We start from the raw sequence: 19,884 nt of genomic DNA, 5'->3' as shown, positions 1-19,884 counted from the left end.
TCATGGCCTAGATTTTAAGGGATAAGCTATGTAATGACTTACAAAGGCATATAAGACCAAGAAAAGGCTTATGAACATTGGTATTATCAACAAAAGGATCCAAAAGTCTTCAACAAGCCCTATGTTGAAGCCTTGGTGCTAGATCAAGGTTTCCCTAGGGCAAAGTTACCTAGGGCTTGTGTTGTCAACCCTAAGGAGGATGATTTTACCATGGTAAAGGCTAGATTTGATACAATGACACTCTATCCATGTTAAAAACCTCACAACAAGCCAATGTTCTTTCCTGCATTGAATTCAGCCCTAAACCCTAGCCTAATTGCCTACCTTGAAGGGAAAAAAACGAGAAAGGAGAGAAAGAATTTTAAAGGATATGTGAGAAGGTTTGATCATCTACGTGGGAGCCCGTGTGTGTTTCTTGGGTGATGGAGTTTAAGGGAAACCTACTACGGAGACATCAAACCCTAAAAAGGATTAAGGGAAAGGAAAACCATACTTACCACTTTATGAGGGGATAAAATCAAGAGGAAAGCTCATTAGGAGGTCCTTAATGGATGCTCGACTTTCTTTAGTTAAAACATACAATATTTCACCAAAATTCCATAGAAAGATATGCAATTTAACAAGAACATAGAAACCCTAGCAAACATTGTTGCATGTAAGAACCATTAGAAGATAATCAACAATAATGTTACTCACAAGATATGCATGAACAAATCCTTCATTATCCCAAAGTGATGTCTCCACAACATGAGATAGTCTCCAATAGCAAAATTATCCACAAAGATCACTTCCCCACAAGAATACAGGCTACAATAGCTAGGCCAAATTCTCTAGTGAAGCTAAATTATTCCACAAGTGATAATGAAATGAGAAGTGAGGTGACCTCGATTTATATGAGGTCTACCTCAACTAATATTAACCTAAGAAACCCTTAAAACAAGTTTGACAACAAGTAAACCTCAGGTTACAAGCCAACCCACTAGTGTAATGCAAAATTGTGCCATAAATGACCCACACGTGGAGCTGTAAGGCTCAAAATTTTGATCTCATGCCATTTTTGGGCCCAAAATCTCATGTCATGGTACGATGAACGTTGAAAATGTGTCTGTATGCTAACTGTTGACCACTACCGGTCAACTGCCCATAGCAGTACACCCCCTTTTCTTTGCAAAAAAGGGGTAGCGCTCGATCGACATGTCCGTGCCATTCTGCAGTCATCGACAACTTGATCAATTTATGTTGTAAACCCAGTCTGCATGTGTGAATTGTAAATAATCTTAGCAGATATGAGTCATGTATGTAAATTGCCTAGGTGGACCTAATTTTCTAAGTGATAATCTACGTTCCGGAAGGTTTTTCGTCTCACCGATCCATGATCGGCAGAGTTTTCCTTCAGCCTAACCCTAAAGTCGGGATGGATTTTGTCATTAGAATTTTAGGAGAATCCTAGTGTGTTAATCTGCTAGATTATAGTTGTGTCGCAGAACTGGGTGGTTTATGAGGGTCTATGTCAAATGGGTTTTCCCTCTTAAGATGTAAAGTTCTAAAAGTCTTGATGTAAAGTGTCTTGAGGGTTAGAAAATGTTTTAATCCCCTCATAAGTCCTAAGTCCTAGGTGATTTTTCCAAAGGCTAAGTTCGAGGATCCATTTAAAAATAAATTAAAAATTAAAAAAATTAAAAATAAATAAATAAATAACTGAAAATTTAAAACAAATAATAAAATAAATAAAAAATAAAAAGAAAATAAAAATAATAATAAAAAATTATAAAATAAAGCAAAAACCCTAAAAATAATAAAATAATAATATTTTGAGTAAATAAATGCAAAATTTCATTTTTTAATGAATTAACGAATTCGACGGATGAGATTAAGAGATGTCTTGATTCTCATCGACGATCGAGATCATTTCGACATGGATCACTCGAACTAGCCGTTGGGATTTTTTCCTTTAGATAAGGTCTTAGGGGGTCATTTGAGATTGGATCTGTGAGTCTTGTGCTGAAGAAGCTCTCTTGTAGTTCATTTTTTGTGCAATAAAGAAGACTTTGGGGTTAAAAATCTTGCTGGTGTTACTCTTCTGAAAATGCTGTAAGATTGTTCTATTTGTTCTGCATAATTTTATTTTCAGCCATTTAATGATAGCTTAATGAAGATTGATCTAGGATAGGTATCTTGTCTGATCTTTGGGGTTTGAATGATAGTTTAGATTCTGAAATATAGTGGCAGATATCTCCATTTGATCGGGGTTTCACTATTGTTTTCTACTTCTACGTTGATGGTTGATTTTAAGTTGTGCAGGAAATCTTTTTTTTTTTAGATTACCGAGCGTTAGGGGAAGTTCTCGGCTGAACCAGCCAACTCCCGGGTTGTGTTTTCTGAAAGAGCCCAGCCAGTTCTTGATCCCGGGCTTATCATTTGAAATATTTTTATGAATGCATGCAGGGTTTTCTGAAGCATTTTACATTAAAATTAAATTATGATAATATTACTGTGATTATTGATAAATCTGGCTTCTGAAGAGCTTTCAGTTTGTAAATACTGTAAATTTTGCTGGGTTTAGGGTTTTCAGTTTTTATTTCATGCACATATCATTTTCGGGTGATTTTTCATTCCAGGTTGCAGGGTTTTGAGAAATTCTTCAGGGTTTCTGGAGCGGGAAAGATTGAGAATTTTGTGATCAAGCTACTGGATTTCAAACACTATTGCCCTCTTCTGCTGCCATCTTCCATAGCTGCTTCGACCCCATGTGCATCCACTACTGCTGGGATAGCTAATTTCTGCAATATTGTCAATTGCTACCCATCCTCAACGTCAATCCTTGAGCCGCCGTCTGCTTTCCCATTCTCGACAGCAGTTCCACGCAGCCTTTTCGTGCAACCCTTCAACCATATTACCCAACGAAATTCAATTTTTTTCTTTTTTTTGGGGTTGGCACGCAGCTCTCAGTCATATCTGCAGGTTTCAGACATTCCACGCGGGCCAAGTTTTTACCTTCCGCTGTCATTCATTGCTGCAGCTCGAAGCCTTATTACCCAACGCATTTCTGGTCTTCGCGCGCTCATTCTCATGCTACTCTGTGTTACCGTGTGAGCTCACTGTGATTGGCATCTTCCAAAACCTGCATCCGCATCGCCCGCAGTCTTCCCTGTTGTTACACTGCCTCATTTCCTCGACCTTGGCTCCTCATACGCATCTCCCACTGCGTCCTCCCGTTGCCAACAACCTGCCATACCCACGCATTAAGAATAAAAAAAAAATGGACGGCCGTGAAACAAGATAACAGGCGTGCGATGATCTCAGGTATCGATTTTCATTTTTCTGATATGTGCGTGGGCATGACTGCGTGTGATCAACAGGTAAGCTCTATTGCTATTCTCCCTGCGATTTTGGGTCTCAGCGTGAAGCCGCCTGCGTTCTTGGGGTTTCATTGTAAGTCTCCTTGCGCTGTTGGGTCATACCACATGAAATTAGACTTTGATTTTTTTTTTTTTTTTTTGTTATTTTCATTTATTTAAACTATAGTTTTGATTTTTAGCGTAGTTTTCTTGATCGTTTTATTTCATAGCATAGGTTTGTGTTCTTATCTTTTAGGTTTTATAAAAATAAAGATTTTTTTTTTTTTTAAAGTCGATTTTTCATTCTTTATTTTAGTTTAGGTTTTGTATAGTGTTTAGATTATTTAAATTTTAGATTTAAATTTAGTCTAGATTTTGTTTTGTTTTGTTTTTTTTTTTTGAATCTTTATAAAAAAAAAAAATTAGGTTTTAGTTAGAGCTTTAGACTTTAATTTAGTTTTGATTTTTATAGTTTTAGTTTTAATTTAGATTTTAGTTTGAAGTTTTGTGTTAAAATTATAAAAAAAAAAATTAAAAAAGTAATAATATATATATATATATATATATATAAAATAGAAAATTTGATAAAAGATTTCTTTTTTTGGTTTAATTCATTTTTTGGATTTAAGGTTTCATTTTCATTTAAAAGAATATTAAGAAAAAAAATCGTGGAAAATTTTTGCCAGATTCAGTTTTGGTCTCAGGAACTTATCATGTTCTATTTTCTCCTACTAAGATTAAAATTTTTGATACTTATCATTTTATGCGAGCCTGCACATGAATGATCATCTTGAAGATTAGCTGCATGAATATGATATCTAGTTAATGATACATAATTGCGTGATTGTTTAAAGCATTTATCTTTCGAATTTTTTTCGCTGGGATATCATTATTAAACTTTAATCGCTGAATCATTATAAGAGCATTGTGGTTTTACTGGATATTAAGCATCGTTCAAGTTATTTGATGATAAATGATTGTTGATTCATGGTTTATATTTCTACAACATCTAGCAAGTAATCGTTTAAACATCAATCCCTCAAGGCATTGGTCTTTTAACTTAACAAAATCAATTTAGTGCTTGCTCCTTCGTGTCTCCCAACCCAACTGGTTCACAGTTGGTTTTCATCATTTCATAGGGTCTACCCCCCTTAGCCGCGGGAGACAGGCTTAAACGGAGAGATCGGGGATCAGGGTGATAGCCCCCGGTCTGAGCGTTGTTGTGTCAATCTGTGCGACAACATTTTTTGGCGCCGTTGCCGGGGATACTTTATTCTCGGTGTTTCAACGACTTTTCATCATTCATCGTTCATCTTTCTATCATTCGTTTGGGTCAGCAACGCCAACATTTTTTGGCGCCGTTGCCGGGGGCATTTTATTCTCGGCGTTTCAACGACAATCATCCTTCTCATTTCTTATCTTTTCATTTGGCTCGACAATGCCAACATTTTTTGGCGCCGTTGCCGGGGAAAGAGTATTTTTTGTCCTTGGTTTATTCAACATTCATCTTCTCATTTTTCATCATCTTTCATCTTTCTCATCTCTCATTTGAGCTGGCAAATTCAACATTTTTTGGCATCATTTGGATCTTATCTTTCGTCATATCAGCAACTTCTCTTCAGTTCGTTTCTTGTTTGGGTGGTGACTCCATTTCTTTTCATTTCCCAGACAAGAAGCCTCTCTCATATCTGCTTGTTGGTTGATTTTTGGATTCTAGAATTAGATTCACTGTTCAAGTGGCGACTCCACTTCTTTCATCTCTTAATTCTCTTGAGCAGAAATCTCTTTCTACCATCCATTTGATCCCTTATTATTCATCATGGATTATTCATTTAAACCATGTCATTTTACTGATAATCTCCATGATTTTCCGAAAGAGGTCATTTCTAAATTATTTAAGTTCTCAGGTGGTGATTCGGTTGCTGTTAGACAACATTTAAACAGGTTTACTTGTGTAATGATCATATATTGTAGACTTCCTCAATATAATCATGAAGATTTCAAGATGCGTCTTTAAAGGGTGATGCTTTGAACTGGTTTAATAGTTTCCTGAAGATTCCTTCGTTTCTTTGCAAGACATTGTCAATGCTTTTAAAGATAGATATGGTGATCCAGATAGCTCGCCTTGTGCCCCTAAAATTGTGCAACAAAATGAAATTAATCTTGTAAAAGGTCCAGCTATCCAAGACAATTCTTCATATCAGAATGTGCCATCCACTTGTACCATTGCAGATCATAGTAGTGTTGACAATGAAAAGGAAGATCATAAGCAAATTATACAAGATCTATTGCTACTGGTAAGAAATATGGAAATAAATCAAACTAATTACACCAATGATGTGAGAACTTTATGCACTCACTTGGAAAAGCGTAATAGGGAGATGGAGATCATGCAAAATCATCATAGTAAGGAAATTGAAGCCATGAAGATTAATCATGACACAAAAATTAGATTCATGCAAAGCAAGATGTCAGGCTTAGAGGAAAATATGACGACCATGAAAGCTGATCATGATAGGGAAATTAATTCTATGCAGACCAAGTTATTAACTATGGATGAAGAAATGACTATCATGACTTTCAATCATAATAATCAGTTGGCTACCATGCAAGCAAATCATAAAGAAGAAATAAACTCCATGCAGTATTGCTTGATGAACATAAAGGAAAAGAACGATAAAGTAATAAAAGATATGGAAGAAGACCATGCCAGGCAAATCAGTGCTATAAAGGTTGAGCACTCTAGTCAGATAGATGCCATTAAAATACATGTTCAAAAGTTTCAACAATGGTCAGAGGATGAGAGAAACCAGAGGACATCAACAGATTAGGAGCCTTCTCATTTGTTGCAACAAGTTCTATCTTATTATGAGGAGGTCATTGGTTCGATTGAAAGATGGTTAATTGAAGGCGATCCAGATAGACTTAAAAATGATAAAGATCAGATGCAGGATAAAGAAAGACATGTTACGCATATCTTACATACTTCATTTGATAGTTTTGAAACAGAAAGTTCCACGTCATCAGTAATACAGCCTGCCACAAAGAAAAAGCGCAAGAGAAAGAGAATGAGAAGAAGATTTGATGCATCAGAAGGCCGCGAGCAGCTTGATTTTCGGATAGGAAAAAGTCCTACCATATGCAGAATTGGACATGGCACATCCAACAAGTAGCCGACAGATTTGCCTGAAAGCAGGCAAATGCTCAGTATACATTATATTGAACACATCTGATGCCATGGGGCATCCTTTGTATTGTATTTCTATCCCTACTCCTTGTCTTTTCAGCGTTTCATTTTTGTTTTAGGATTAGATTTACTTTTCATGTTACTAGATAGTTAATAAATGAAGAGCTTTTATCTTTCCTGTGCTTAATGTATATGATGATTTTTTGGATGGACGCTACTTATTTATATGTGTGTTGCATGGATGCAGATTCTGGATTCTCACATTCCTACTGTGCAACAACGTGTCCCCAAGTAGAGCCAGATGTTGACCACTACCGGTCAACTGCCCATAGCAGTACACCCCCTTTTCTTTGCAAAAAAGGGGTAGCGCTCGATCGACATGTCCGTGCCATTCTGCAGTCATCGACAACTTGATCAATTTATGTTGTAAACCCAGTCTGCATGTGTGAATTGTAAATAATCTTAGCAGATATGAGTCATGTATGTAAATTGCCTAGGTGGACCTAATTTTCTAAGTGATAATCTACGTTTCGGAAGGTTTTTCGTCTCACCGATCCATGATCGGCAGAGTTTTCCTTCAGCCTAACCCCAAAGCCGGGATGGATTTTGTCATTAGAATTTTAGGAGAATCTTAGTGTGTTAATCTGCTAGATTATAGTTGTGTCGCAGAACTGGGTGGTTTATGAGGGTCTATGTCAAATGGGTTTTCCCTCTTAAGATGTAAAGTTGTAAAAGTCTTGATGTAAAGTGTATTGAGGGTTAGAAAATGTTTTAATCCCCTCATAAGTCCTAAGTCCTAGGTCCTAGGTGATTTTTCCAAAGGCTAAGTTCGAGGATCCATTTAAAAATAAATTAAAAATTTAAAAAATTTAAAAAATTTAAAATAAATAAATAAATAACTGAAAATTTAAAACAAATAATAAAATAAATAAAAAATAAAAAGAAAATAAAAATAATAATAAAAAATTATAAAATAAAGCAAAAAACCCTAAAAATAATAAAATAATAATATTTTGAGTAAATAAATGCAGAATTTCATTTTTTAATGAATTAACGAATTCGACGGATGAGATTAAGAGATGTCTTCATTCTCATCGACGGTCGAGATCATTTCGACATGGATCACTCAAACTAGCCGTTGGGATTTTTTCCTTTAAAATTTAAATAGGGTCTTAGGGGGTCATTTGAGATTGGATCTGTGAGTCTTGTGTTGAAGAAGCTCTCTTGTAGTTCATTTTTTTGTGCAATAAATAAGACTTCGGGGTTAAAAATCTTGCTGGTGTTACTCTTCTGAAAATGCTGTAAGATTGTTCTATTTGTTCTGCATAATTTTATTTTTAGCCATTTAATGATAGCTTAATGAAGATTGATCTAGGCACAGGTATCTTGTCTGATCTTTGGGGTTTGAATGATAGTTTAGATTTTGAAATATAGTGGCAAATATCTCCATTTGATCGGGGTTTCACTATTGTTTTCTCCTTCTACGTTGATGGTTGATTTTAAGTTGTGTAGGAAATCTTTTTTTTTTTTAGATTACCGAGCGTTAGGGGAAGTTCTCGGCTGAACCAGCCAACTCCCGGGTTGTGTTTTCTGAAAGAGCCTAGCCAGTTCTTGATCCCGGGCTTATCATTCGAAATATTTTTATGAATGCATGCATGGTTTTCTGAAGCATTTTACATTAAAATTAAATTATGATAATATTACTGTGATTATTGATAAATCTGGCTTCTGAAGAGCTTTCAGTTTGTAAATACTGTAAATTTTGCTGGGTTTAGGGTTTTCAGTTTTTATTTCATGCACATATCATTTTCGGGTGATTTTTCATTCCAGGTTGCAGGGTTTTGAGAAATTCTTCTGGGTTTCTGGAGCGGGAAAGATTGAGAATTTTGTGATCAAGCTACTGGATTTCAAACACTATTGCCCTCTTCTGCTGCCATCTTCCATAGCTGCTTCGACCCCCTGTGCATCCACTGCTGCTGGGATAGCTAATTTCTGCAATATTGTCAATTTCTACCCATCCTCAACGTCAATCCTTGAGCCGCCATACGCTTTCCCATTCTCGACAGCAGCGCCACGCAGCCTTTTCGTGCAACCCTTCAACCATATTACCCAACGAAATTCAATTTTTTTCTTTTTTTTGGGGTTGGCACGCAGCTCTCAGTCATATCTGCAGGTTTCAGACATTCCACGCGGGCCAAGTTTTACCTTCCGCTGTCATTCATTGCTGCAGCTCGAAGCCTTATTACCCAACGCATTTCTGGTCTTCACGCGCTCATTCTCACGCTGCTCTGCGTTACCGTGTGAGCTCACTGTGATTGGCATCTTCCAAAACCTGCATCCGCATCGCCCGCAGTCTTCCCTGTTGTTACACTGCCTCATTTCCTCGACCTTGGCTCCTCATACGCATCTCCCACTGCGTTCTCCCGTTGCCAGCAACCTGCCATACCCACGCATTAAGAATAATAAAAAAAAATGGACGGCAGTGAAACAAGATAACAGGCGTGCGATGATCTCAGGTATCGATTTTCATTTTTCTGATATGTGTGTGGGCATGACTGCGTGTGATCAACAGGTAAGCTCTATTGCTATTGTACGTGATTCTCCCTGCGATTTTGGGTCTCAGCGTGAAGCCGCCTGCGTTCTTGGGGTCTCATCGTAAGTCTCCTTGCGTTGTTGGGTCATACCACATGAAATTAGACTTTGATTTTTTTATTTTCATTTATTTAAACTATAGTTTTGAGTTTTAGCGTAGTTTTCTTGGTCGTTTTATTTCATAGCATAGGTTTGTGTTCTTATCTTTTAGGTTTTATAAAAATAAAGAAAAAAAATTTAAAGTCGATTTTTCATTCTTTATTTTAGTTTAGGTTTTGTATAGTGTTTAGATTATTTAAATTTTAGATTTAAATTTAGTCTAGATTTTGTTTTATTTTTTATTTTTTTGAATCTTTATAAAAAAAAAATAGGTTTTAGTTAGAGCTTTAGACTTTAATTTAGTTTTGATTTTTATAGTTTTAGTTTTAATTTAGATTTTAGTTTGAAGTTGTGTTAAAATTAAAAAAAAAAAATTAATTAAAAAAAAATAATAATAATAGAATATATATATATATATATATAAAATAGAAAATTTGATAAAAGATTTCTTTTTTTGGTTTAATTCATTTTTTGGATTTAAGGTTTCATTTTCATTTAAAAGAATAAAAATTTAAAAAAAAAAAATTCGTGGAAAATTTTTGCCAGATTCAGTTTTGGTGTCGGGAACTTATCACGTTCTATTTTCTCCTGCTGAGATTAAAATTTTTGATACTTATCATTTTATGCAAGCCTGCACATGAATGATCATCTTGAAGATTAGCTGCATGAATATGATATCTAGTTAATGATTCATAATTGCGTGATTGTTTAAAGCATTTATCTTTCAAATTTTTTTTTTTTTTGCTGGGATATCATTATTAAACTTTAATCGCTGAATCATTATAAGAGCATTGTGGTTTTACTGGATATTAAGCATCGTTCAAGTTATTTGATGATAAATGATTGTTGATTCATGGTTTATATTTCTACAACATCTAGCAAGTAATCGTTTAAACATCAATCCCTCAAGGCACTGGTCTTTTAACTTAACAAAATCAATTAAGTGCTTGCTCCTTCGTGTCTCCCAACCCAACTGGTTCACAGTTGGTTTTCATCATTTCATAGGGTCTACTCCCCTTAGCCGCGGGAGACAGGCTTAAACGGAGAGATCGGGGATCAAGGTGACAGCCCCCGGTCTGAGCGTTGTTGTGTCAATCTGTGCGACAACACTAACATCATCCATCATTTGAGGAGTGTCCCTCAAATCCATCTCAAAGCCGCCTCGTGGGTACCAAATCCAGCTGGGGTGTCAACACGTCATCTCCATGGGTCTCCAATGGTCAACCCAACGCCTTCTCTCTCCAATGTCAGGTGCAACAAGCCTTCACTAGTCATATCATGGAAGATCATCCTCATCTGGGCCCTGAATCAGGGCTTGCCCATCAAGTAGTTCCAAGGCCAACTTGGGGGCATGCCAATTCCAATGGTGCAATCATTAAGAATCCTCTATGTTAGGTCAAAGAAGATCAACCTCTTAGGTCCTTGGGTTGCTCTATGACATGCCTCATCCACTGAAGTCATCACATGCCCAACGCTTTGATGTAAGTGGGACACTGCATCTACTAAGTCATCAACCTCTCTAGAAGCCTTGGGTACTTGTGGAGTGGGTGCCTTGCTTTAGCTGTGGTAGACTAGTTGGCAAGACCAACATGAACTAAAGTGAAAGAAACTGTCAATTAGAATTTGAGATCATATTGGCATCTAAGTGGACCAAACTTGTATGCTAAGGGCATATTAATACTTCGAACTGGGACCACCTTTTGATATCTAACTAGACTAAGTCTCGTAAAGGTGTTCCCTACCTTAATAGTGGTAGTTAATGGTCAACCCTATTAGGTGCTTCCAACCCAAAGGGGAAGTACAATATCCAAGGTCAACCCATCAATCGATAGTTAGAATAAATGAATGACAATGGAGGGGAAAAGGCTTCATGGCCAAGTGCTATGGCCAAGGGACCCACTGATGGGAGGCCACATTCTGAGTGTATAGACGTAATGGAGGGAGAAAGCATGGAGGAACAAGTTACCTTGCTCGGATTGCGTTTTCCACCCATTTAGTGCACCTTTTACTTCGTTATAATAATGCTTTATTTTGGCTGCATAGCTCAAGGGTTACAACTTGCTTTTTGTGATGTAGAATTTAATATTATCCCTTAAGAGGAGACAATTTATCACTCATTCGAGATTGTACATGCAGGAGTTCCTTTTGATGAAGTGGAGCATCAAGTGCTCAAGAACTAGGTGATGGATAATGAGGAGGGCAGAGCTCATGCTAAGCTTTTTCCCACACACTAATTTATGTTCCAACCATCTTTTGCATTTGAACCTTCTTCTTTTTCTCTCATTGCGGCCATACTATGATTTTCCATTCTTTTAGCTACATCGGCCTCCAAGGCAATGTTTCTTGGTGTTACTCAAGGATGTGGATGAGAGGGTGCCAATTCCCAGTGAACAAATGACAAGTTAGATTGGAAGGATGGAGGTGGTATATAAGGGCTTTGTAATGTGAGATGGAAAGTGACAAGTATGGTGTATGGGAGAATGAACACTGAATATCAATCTGAGTTTTCCAAGTAGTGCCCCTTCTATAACCCTAAGGCTTCAAGGGAGGTCCCACTAGACTAGGGCTAAATATTAACCTCCCTGGTAAGGTGAGAGAGAAATTTATAGTCAAGATCAGTCAATCTTCCAGTTTGCCCCTTTATTCATACTAAATGCCCAAAACAAACAAGTACAATCCCCCGATTGCAAAATGATCAATGTACCTTTTGAATAGTAGCCTACTTTCATTCAAGAGGAAATGTTGGATGGTGAGAAGTATGTTGCTGATGTAGATGGTAGAGACACATGGCATATCATCATCAAGAAGTGTATATTAGGGATTCTTGGCTAGCTGGATGTCAAATGTAGGAGAGAAGTTTTCTCCTATGTGGTTACCCGTTATGGCGGGTAATAGGCCTTTCATTAGGCATGCATACATTCTATCAATTCACTTGAGATAAAACATATACCATTAAAATGCAAGATTTAGCATTTCTCTAAATTTGATGACATTCGTCAATTTAACTAATGGTGACTGATTTTCCATCCAATCGTGGGCACAAATACATGTGGTGTTTCTACGGCTAGCCACGCCTTAGCTATCCCATGATGCCACAAGGGAAAATTTTGAACACTCTTAGGTATTTTGGTAAATAACAACTTCTCAAAGGATAACACCATAGGAAACCCCCTTGCTGAGCTCTTTGGATCTCCCACAAATTCTAGGTGTCCCCTCTGTATTTTTATACAAAACAAAGGGTGATCCCACTTTGCTACTATAGATTCCCTAGAGTAGCTTCTCTTCTTAGTGCCTTCTTGTGCATCCAACAAGGCTCTAGATTTGCTATCCTTCACTCCAATGCTCTCACGAGAATTCCCATGTGATTCATGATGTTGAACCAAGTATTTTCAAATAATTTCGCCACTAGAAATTGCCTTGCTTGTGTACCATTTTTTTCTGCTCAATTTGTATGCCAACAAACCAGTTTTGACTTATGCACACCCTTTTTAATGCATGCATTCTTCTTTGTTGCTCTTCTACTCATGCACCTACATGTGTGAATCTCCACTCTTTCCCATTGATTTAACCCCATCTCTCTTGTGTGTGGGTCTCCACTCTTTCGCATTGATTGAACCCCATCTCTCGTGTGTGTGGGTTTCCACTCTTTCCCATTGATTGAACCCTACCTCTAGTTTGTGTTGGTTTCCACTCTTCCCCATCGATTGAACCCCATCTCCCGTGCAATTTGTCCCCTTCAATGGTGGGAATATTTTCTAAGGATAGGGGAGAAACTACTAGAGGGTAATTTGAGCACTCTTGTTTCAAATTACTGGGAAGATTCCTCTTGTAATTGTGGAAGATGGTCCTCCCACCGATTACATTCAATGATTAACTTGTCAAGTCAGTAAGGGAAATGGAGGGTGATTTTCACAATTTAATGTGGCATCATAAAAATAATGTGGCATGGTGGCTATGGATCATTAGGTATGTTGAACCTCTTCTTGGCCATCTCACTATTCCTCACTCGTGGTATAATGGTCCCTGTAGGTGCTTTTGCCTCAGTTAGCTACTAGTATTTTCTTATTAGCTAAATTGCATATTACTTGCAACATAAACATGTCCAGATCATCATGCCATTATAATTAGATATCCATGCGAAAAAATAAAATAATAATTAACATAATTAATTACACATTTAATTAGGGGATCATAATGGGATTTTTGCAAGTAAAATATTTGACTGTAGATCTACTATCATAAGTTAGAGAATTCAACTACCTTTTGGACCTGTATAGTGCTCTACATCCCTAGATTAGCACATATTAGAGAATATTGTATGAAGAAAACTTTATTGGCGCCTTAACAAACATGACATTATTTGCTTTTCGGTTGCCATGCTATTTGCAATTTTATGGTTCAAGGAAGATTCTTGCTAAGGAGAGTGGTTTTCCAGGAAATAGAAGTAGGAAGAAATCAACCACATAATTAAATAATTTAGCGACTTGGTCCCAAGAAGATATGACATTTCCACAAAACCAAAACACATGCTTGATGTTCCAGGTCACAAGAATATTTGAGTTGAGGGGTGCCAAGGTGCATCAGAAGATGACTAAGGGAAATGCCCCCAAGGATTAGGGATCAAGCAACAAAGGTCTTCTTTAACTTAACTAAGGGTATATTCCAATTGAAAAAACTCCCTCTAGTTTTCCCTTGCACTCTAGCTGACTCCAACAAGTAGCCTAGAGAATTGATTGCAATCACATAGAGGTAGTAGGCCAAATATATCCTGTCTGAGTAAATATTTGTAGAATAATATGATTTTAAGCTACTTCTCTCAAAATGATGCTTGCAAAGGTTCATGAAAAGAGAGTCTCCTCTAATCTTTGATAAAGGAAGCCAAAACTGATACAATCCAAACTATTAAGGATGAAGTCCCATTTCATCCTATTGGCAAATCCCCTATTCCCGTTCAGGACATTCCCAAGTTGTTATAAGGTTATTGAGGATATATTGGCCCTCAATAACTCCAATTTGGTCCTTTCTAACTACTTTGGAAATCAACAATGTAATCGTCTTGTCCACTGATTTTGCTATTATTTTATAGGACATTGAGGAGGGTACGAGATGCCAATCTCCTACCAAATAACTTTCTTACAAAGGATCTTTGTGCCTTCTGATTTCTTATTTGATTAAGATAATGCCCTATCTTGTTTTTTTTGTAATGATTAACTTATTGTGCTTCTGTTCTACATTTTTATCCTTTTTAACATTTGAATTTAGAGGTCTTCTTGCCTTTGTAGGAAGAGAGAAAGGGGACAAATATATAATGTTCAACATTGGGATATTGCTGTAGAAATCTATGAAACTCTCTGCCATGTAGAAATTTCAATCTAGAGTGATCGATGCAAGCTCAGAAATTTCACCTCCATCTTGAGGTTTCCTGGATTTAATGGTTGTAAATTTTCTGCCTTAAGACTTATCTGAAATATTAAATTACAGTAGTAGTAGTAGTTCACTTCTCCGCAACCCGATTTCATTCAGCATCCCAAGACAAGAAATAGCATTCAATTGTACTTCAATACTACAATGTTACAGCTAAGGTTAAGTGCAGAGAGCTAAAGTTGACTTGATGTGCACAAGAATAATAGGTAGCTTACTTGGAGAAAGAATTTATCAACCTTATCTTTCTGCACTTAAATGCGTCAATATCTATTCTTGCTTCCACCTAATTGTCTAAGTAGTTTATGTTTAGAGGAGTCAACATGAAAAGTAAGCCACACATCTTCTTTTCTATAAAGAAAAAGAATTTGCTAGAAGAATAGTGTTTCAGCTTTCTTTAATATATTGTTATATTTATTGTTTTCTGTTTCTTTGTGTTGTTGATATATTATTGGTTTTATTTCTTTACTCGTGATTTATTGACAATCATTCATTGCTAAAATTGAGTGATATGTACAAGAGTGATTTATGTCAAAGGTATTCCAATCGTGGATCATTGTGTTGGTTCAATGTGATTGCTTGATGCCATGTGGACAGTGAAACATAAGTTTGGGGAATCCTTTTGGCATCATGTCTCTAACAGTCTTGATGCGAGCTATGTAGTGATGCTTTTGATTTTTTGATTTGTAGAGTGCTCCTCAGAGACTGGAGAAGGAAATTGGAGAGGAGTTGGTTGGGAAGACTATAAAGGTTTGGTGGCCACGAGATAAAATGTGAGCAGGCTTAAGTTTCTTTCCCGAGCTTGTATTCCAGTGAATCCAATCTCATTCACTTTATATTTTAAGAAATTGCTTGTTTGATAAGTTTCAATAACCAAATGGAGCAGCAATGTATTTTATGCCCTTAAATTGCAAGCTCATTATCCATTATTCTCATATTGAATTCTAGACATACGATATTTGCAAAGACATATTACTGTGCCACATGAGTTTTTGGAAAGTGTAAGAAGAGAAAATAATTATTTTTTTGTTGGCTTCACCCACGGGGATTTGAACCTTGAGTCTTATGGTTTACACAATACTTCATAACATGGTGATCGCCAATTGAGCTACCCCCCGTGGGCTGCAAGAAGAGAAAATTATTACTAAATATAGTGTACCTGTTATATTTAGATAATAAATGATAATGTAGTTGGAGAAAAGAAAAATATTGAGGTAAGGAGGTAGTTCACCCTTATTTGGAGAAAATAAAAGGTTGAGAACTCTAAATTATGGGATAGATCAAAGTTGGTTAGGATTAAGTCAGGCTGGCATATGCAGCATTTAGCGAAGCCAAGCAAAGCATATACTTTTTTCCCAAACAGTATAAATACTCTGTAAAATTTCTCATTTTAAGTCAATTTGATAAGTTTCTCTTCATCTCTTTGTTGTTGGTAGCACACATTGCACAATATTTGTGTTTTCTGTATCTTACATAGGTAGCTCGCTAGAAGTATGCAATTACTATTGAATAGTGTGATTTTATTAATTTTATCACTGCTGAAATATCCAATTGAATGTAACTACCACTTTTTTTTTGTGATGATGACCTTCTGTATTGGGGAAAATCTGACTTGGTGAGAGGGCAGGCTGCAAATTTCTGCAAATTTTAGGTAGCAACTTGCATTCGGGGCTGCAACATATTGAATTCCAATTCTTCAATGGGAAAGTCTCCACATAACAATTGGATTTTGTTAACGTGCTGAATTTCTGTTGTATCTTATGGCTGCTTTCAGTGGTTGTCTTTGTGCCATTTAAGGCATTTTCTAATCCCTGTTCAGCCAAAAATGCCAAATTATGTGCCTAGATGGGTGACCTGAACCAAATTGAACAATTTTGAGAATTTGTTAAGGTTTTCAGCGTGTAAATCCAAAAGACCATAACAATTTCATTTAAATGTTAAAACATAAATATCAAACCACCATTTAGAATATTATGATATGTTTGTGTTTGTAGCCTAAAATAATAGGACACTACGAAGATAGAATCATTGATTTATGCGAACTCTTTCATAATCTTCTATCCTTCTTAATGGACAAGTGTAGAGTGGTGTTGTGACTAGTTGTTGACTTTTCCATTTAGATAGCTTCTTTCCATGATATGGTGTCATGCTTGCTGATGGTTTAATTTTTCATATCTATATCATGGCTATATTGTAGTACATTGGTGCTATTTGAACTATTGTGATGTCATAGGCTTTTGTTGTGGAAAAATATTTACATTTTGCATACCTTTGAGCTAGACGATAGGCCAGACTCCTACTTGCATATTAAATGATTTATCACATGCTTACACTCTTAAGTCATCATTGGTGAGGCAAGACATCATTTTTCATTCTATTGCTATTTGTAGACTTTTGGAAAGTGTTTGACTTAGTCCGGATATAGGTCCTCTTGCAAAGTCTCAATAGCATTGGCATTTTTGGCACCCTCCTAGTCACCTTGGTACCCTCTTGGAGGTCTCCACACATCATAGACGGTATCATCTTTTATAAAGAGTACTGTTGGGGTTGAATATGAGTGCCTGCTGTTGAAGAATCTAGGGAAATTAGATTAATAAGATTCTTCTCGCCATGATAACTATTTGTGAGGTACTTTTAATTTTTCTTATTAGCACAATATTTGCTTGTTAATGTTAGAGTGTGTCTTCTTAGTTCATCAAATAGTTACCAAAACAAAAGAGACAAGAACACAAGATGTTGGCTTTCTGCCAGGGCCAAAACCTCTCATTTTTTGAGAGGAAAACCTGCACAAAATTCTTCTTATAGAGATTCCAATTGACGAATACCAAGACCATAACCCTTGACCTATTAGGCCACTCCAAGACCAAGACACCAATCCTCTTCTTTGTCACTGCTGAGATCATAATCATTGCTGCAATACTGAGGCCATCACTACTGCACCACCGAGACCATTGCTCTTGCAACAATGAAGCTATCACCGAGATCATTACTGCTGCCACTCTGCTGCACCTTCATCAATATCATTGCTGCTACTTCACAGAGACCATAGCTGCTCCTTCACTATAACAATGAGGTCTCTGTACTGAGATATGTATATATACATATGATAGTTGCACTGTGATCATGATCACCACCATGCCAAGATCATGATTGCATTCAGAATGTATGCCAAGTCATGTATGCCGCGACAAAGTGTCATTGTGAGATCACTGAGATCCTCATTATCCGAGACTGTGACTGTGTCTAGAGAGTATGTCGAGAGTGTATTCCTGAGAGATCTTCGTCACACATATGCCAAGACTGTGACTGCGTCTTAGTATGCTGAGACAGTGTTTATTAAGACTGTGAGGAGGCCGAGACATCACCTCTGTGATACCCATCCGGAAAACACAAATCCTACTCCATCAGAAACACTGAACTATTGTACTCATCTGAGATTTCTGAACCACTGTACTTGTCCGAGATTTCAGAGGATTCGAGTCCCTGTTCTGCTTGTAATGCAGATCCTTTGCACGTCTATATATAGTGGTTAGTCTTGTATATAAGCCAACACGAAAGAGGGAACCGTTGTGTCTCCTTATTTGAGCCAACATGACTGCTTTTTACATTGTTTGGAGGCTGACTTCTTCAAGAGGGATTGTGCTTGTCTTGTGAGGGCTGTTAGACATTTCTATAGACTTGTATACATTGAACCTCAAGAAGAGCTTCTTCATACATGACATTGACTCTTGGACTTAATAATAAATCCTAAGGCTCTCAATGGGAGCCACTACCAAATAAATCTCTTGCTCATGAAACCCATGCAGTAAGGCATACAAAAATAATTTTACTTCTTTTATTTCATCATTTACAAAGATCATGTCATTATGAAGACCGAACTTAGTTACACTTTCTTCAACACCAACTGCTCTCTACCTTCTTTGGAATTGACATTTATGAGTTGGAGTCCTTCCTTCACAAGCATTTATAGGATGGTGATAAATGCATTCTTCACCAAAATTTAGTCTTTGTTTTGTTTTTTTTTGCTAATGATTCAATCATCTTGGCATCATGGCTAGAAGGCCTACAAAGATAACTAGATGCATTAGCCATTTTCTATGATCTTTGGAAAATGGCTATCAACTTGGGTAAAACCAAACTTAGGAGCTTCAACAGGTCAAAGAAGGTCCTCTTAGATCATCATTTATTCTTTAGAGGGGGGAAGATAATTATTTCCTCTGCTTATACATACTTGGGGGTAGAGTTCTTAGGGCCTTCGTTTAGTTTAGGGCATGCTCTTCAATGTCATGTCAACAAAGGCTTTGGGTCCTATGACTGCAAAAATCTAACAACTTAGTGCAAAGCCTCACTAGGCACTCTAGGTTAAGGGAAACAATGTGATATTCCTACTTAGCTATTTTGCTAAGTAATTTACCATTTTTTGCCAATTTTGAAGTTTTTCCATCTTAGACTTAGGAATAATGGGTTAGAAGGACCCCACTTGGCATTTGTGGCTTAAAGAGGCTCCAACATCGGAAAAGGAGGAAAATTGAATTCCTAGTGGAAGGTGGGGGCCACCCCAAGAGGACTATGCACCCCTTGGAGAAAAACGCACGTGGAGAGAGAGGGATAAGAAAGGGTTGATTCATGGGGCCCACATGGAGAGAGAGAGAGAGAGATCTCAATGATAAATAAGAGGAGAAGGCACCATTTCAGGGATTTTGATCATTTGACAAACGAACTCTCTTGTATGCTTGCGCTGTTGAGCCAAGTCTACGAAGTGCTGTTCAACACATGATATTTCCGTGGGGAGGTCTCAACTCCTTTGGTGGACTTCGAGTGCCACCCTAGGGGACCCTTTGCTAAATTTGTAGAGTTGTTCTGGAGGAATTCCACAGGGAGATTCGAGCTACTTTGGAGCAAAAAGGGACCACACACTCTTGTGGGGAGAGAGCTTCAGGGCAGAGCTGATTCCGGGAATTTAGGGGCTCATTTCCTTGGTATTTACTATTTAGTAGCATTTTTGCTGTGGTTTGGTGGGCAGATTGGGTGGCCATTCTTCAGGCCGAATTTCTTTTTCCTGGGCATGCGCAGAGGTGGATTGACTGGGCCTGCACAATCACTTGAGGATTGCATTGGTTGTGGAGGCTTAACCGGGTGTTTGAGGCTAAGTTTTGCTAGGAGACACAAGGAGAATTATTGGAGGCTTTTCTCAGCTATTTTGGAGGGCTTCAACAGGAGAGTCTCAAGAAGTGCGATTACCCAGTT

General features: G+C 37.2%; 1 protein-coding gene across 1 annotated transcript in view; it reads left to right on the top strand.

Annotated features, from left to right (window-relative positions):
- Positions 1-19,884, top strand: part of LOC149223745 (sister chromatid cohesion protein PDS5 homolog A-like) — a 112,211-nt gene that overhangs the window by 33,151 nt on the left and 59,176 nt on the right. The window contains exon 6 of the mRNA XM_089383398.1: positions 15,328-15,410. Coding sequence (XP_089239524.1) covers positions 15,328-15,410 — 83 coding nt within the window. The remainder of the gene's footprint in view (positions 1-15,327; positions 15,411-19,884) is intronic.

The sequence above is a fragment of the Pinus tabuliformis genome, chromosome Q (assembly GCF_031772625.1).
Source record: "Pinus tabuliformis cultivar Carrire ecotype Pingquan chromosome Q, CPIR1, whole genome shotgun sequence".
In the NCBI taxonomy this organism is placed as follows: Eukaryota; Viridiplantae; Streptophyta; class Pinopsida; order Pinales; family Pinaceae; genus Pinus; species Pinus tabuliformis.
Note: the sequence above shows the minus strand (reverse complement) of the source record. Positions and strands in the feature narration are given on the sequence as shown.